The 2832-nt window shown below is 44.9% G+C and overlaps 1 protein-coding gene across 1 annotated transcript in view; it reads right to left on the bottom strand.

Annotated features, from left to right (window-relative positions):
* The window catches only part of LOC102762433 (acyl-coenzyme A synthetase ACSM1, mitochondrial), a gene marked incomplete at its 5' end in the record, with an annotated part of 39036 nt that extends 36205 nt beyond the window's left edge, over positions 1 to 2831 (bottom strand). The window contains one exon of the mRNA XM_006758658.2: positions 2790 to 2831. Within this exon, the coding sequence (XP_006758721.1) occupies positions 2790 to 2831 (42 nt within the window). The remainder of the gene's footprint in view (positions 1 to 2789) is intronic.
* Between the last annotated feature and the right edge of the window lies 1 nt (position 2832).

Raw genomic sequence — 2832 nt, 5'->3', positions numbered from 1 at the left:
TCCAGCAATTTCCCCCTCACAGATGCACAAACATGATCCTTTGACTCAGATGATTGGAACCAAAGAATGTAGCTCATCTGAGATAAGGTTAATATATGTGCATATACATGTGTATCTCTACAACTTTAAAAAATCAGTGCTGTGAAAAAAAATTCTTGCCCAACAGGTTAAAGAATATTAACAAGTATTGATGACAATTTGTGCACTGCTTATACAGGGAGCCTAGTACAGTACACAAGATTTCTGCAGGATTTTAAAAATTATGGAAAAGCTGGTATACCAAGAAGAAAGCAACTGTTGCTCAGAATTCAGACTGTGTTAGATCCTAAACTGGATTTGAAACTTAAAGTTTAATGGGGTGAGATCTGACACCAAGGGATACTGAGAAACAGTTTTAAAAGATAAAACACTGGCCGAAACCGGTTTGGCTCAGTGGATAGAGCGTCGGCCTGCGGACTGAAGGGTCCCAGGTTCGATTCCGGTCAAGGGCATGTACCTGGGTTGCGGGCGCATCCCCAGTGGGGGATGCGCAGGAGGCGGCTGATCGATGTCTCTCTCTCATCGATGTTTCTGACTCTCTATCTCTCTCCCTTCCTCTCTGTAAAAGAAGAAATTGTTTTCCAGCTGTATTAGGAAAGTTCTGGAATAAAATTACAACAACATACCAGAAAATCTAGGCTAAAAAACTAAACATTTTATTTTATATCAGGGGTGGGCAAACTTTTTGACTCGAGGGCCACAATGGGTTCTTAAACTGGAATGGAGGGCTGGAACAAAAGCATGGGTGGAGTGTTTGTGTGAACTAATATAAATTCAAAGTAAACATCATTACATAAAAGGGTACGGTGTTGTTTTTTTTTTAGTTTTATTCATTTCAAACGGGCCGGATCTGGCCCGAGGGCCGTAGTTTGCCCACGGCTAGGTTAGAGTGTCTGCCGTTGCACCAAAGCGTTTCGGGTTTGATTACTGGTTAAGGGCAAGTACCAGGGTTGCAGGTTTGATCCCGGCTGCATATCAACTAATGGAGGTATCTCTCACATGTCCATGTTTCTCTTTCTCCCTCTCCTTTCTCCCTCCCCCTCCCACTCTCTCTAAAAAAAAAATCAATGGAAAAAAAATCCCCTGGTGAGGATTACCAAAAAAAAAAAGAAAAAGAAAAAAACACACAAACAACTAATCCACAAAAACATGCTGAGTAAAAGAAACCAGACACAAAGGGGTGCAAGAGCAGGTCAGTGGTTGCCTGGGGCCCAGAGTGGCAGTGGGAGGGGATTGGCTGAGAAAGGACAAAAGAAAGCTTTTGGGGTGATAAGAAAAGTCTAGAACACAGTTTCAGGTGTACAATCTAATGATTAGACATTTATATGATTTACGAATAAAACACTGTATATCAATTGTAATGGAAAACACTTTATAGAATTATCCTATGTAATAAAAGGCTAATATGCAAATTGTCCCCTCAACTGGGAGTTCAACCCAGAGTTACACCAGGGGCAGGGCCAGCCAGCCAACTGCCTGTGTCCCCTCTCCCCTGGCCCACTCAGCCCCCAATCAGCCTCCCCCGCCAACCACCCCAACCCCTTCCCTAGGCCAGCTTGTCCCAATTGGCCCCGTTTGAGGCAAGCCAGCTGGACCCCCCCCATTCACGAATTTGTGCACTGGGCCTCTAGTAAAAAAAAAAAAAAAAAAGCCCTGACAGGTTTGGCTCAGTTGTTAGAACGTAGGCCTGTGGGGTGCAGGGTCTAGGGTTAGATTTCCAGCCAAGGGCAGGTACCTCAATTGTAGGTTCATTCCGAGACCATGTCAGGGCAACCAATGGATGTGGCTCTCTCACATCAATGTTTCTCTCTCTCTCCTCTTCCTCTCATTCCTTTCCCCTGTCTCTAAAAAATCAATGGGAAAAAATATCCTTGGGTGAGGATTAATAAAGACATCCAAGTCACAATAAAACAAACAAAACCTTCACACATGAGTTTATTTCATGTAGAAAAGGTTTGCCTAATATTCTTTAAAATTTTTTATTGATTCATTGCAGGTGAATTCTCTCTTTGTACAAAAGATAATGTTGGGTAACTTTTCACACTGTGATCATCACCAGCTGGGACTTAGTAGCTGGAATACCACCCATTGTCCACTCCATCCCCTGGGGTAGACATCACGGGTCCCCTTTTGGTTTCAAACACTTGGTTTCTTCTGAAGAGACCTGTAAACTCTAGAGGCTGCAGTGACTGGTTTCTCTGTACAGAACTCAATGCCACACCCAAGTAGTCACTGGTAGCCAGGCCTGCAGTGGCCTTCCTCTCCCCACAGGAGGACAGCTGACTGAGCTCTAGGTGACAGGTTCTCAGGGGCACCAGCAGGGGGCCTGTCCCCTCCCTCTGAGTGCAGCCTGAAGTTGAGCCCCAGTTTGATGAGCTGAATCCCAGTTAGGCTCACAGTCCCATTAGTGGAAGGTCAGAATTCACATTACCATCAAGTTGCTGACCTTGTAGTTAGAACTTTGCACTTGGTCACAATTATCTGACTCTGTACCACATACTTTTACCTGCTTGTTTCTTAAGTGAGGTTGTCCCCATTTCACAGATAGAACGACTGAGGCTCAGAAAAGTGCAGAAGTGGCCAGAGTGAGAATTGAGAATTGAACCCCAAAACATAGGCTTCTTCCATGACACTGGTAAGGTGAGGTCTGCCTGTATCGGCTGTATCTGGTCCTTGCCCTTCAGACTCTGAGGAGCGAGAAAAGCTAGACAGATCAACCTATCCTCCCCCCATCACAGGCGCCTCCTCACCTTCTCCATTTGAGTCCAGTAGTCCAGGACATCACTGGCAACG

The sequence above is a fragment of the Myotis davidii genome, unplaced genomic scaffold (assembly GCF_000327345.1).
Source record: "Myotis davidii unplaced genomic scaffold, ASM32734v1 scaffold1535, whole genome shotgun sequence".
Taxonomy (NCBI): domain Eukaryota; kingdom Metazoa; phylum Chordata; class Mammalia; order Chiroptera; family Vespertilionidae; genus Myotis; species Myotis davidii.
Note: the sequence above shows the minus strand (reverse complement) of the source record. Positions and strands in the feature narration are given on the sequence as shown.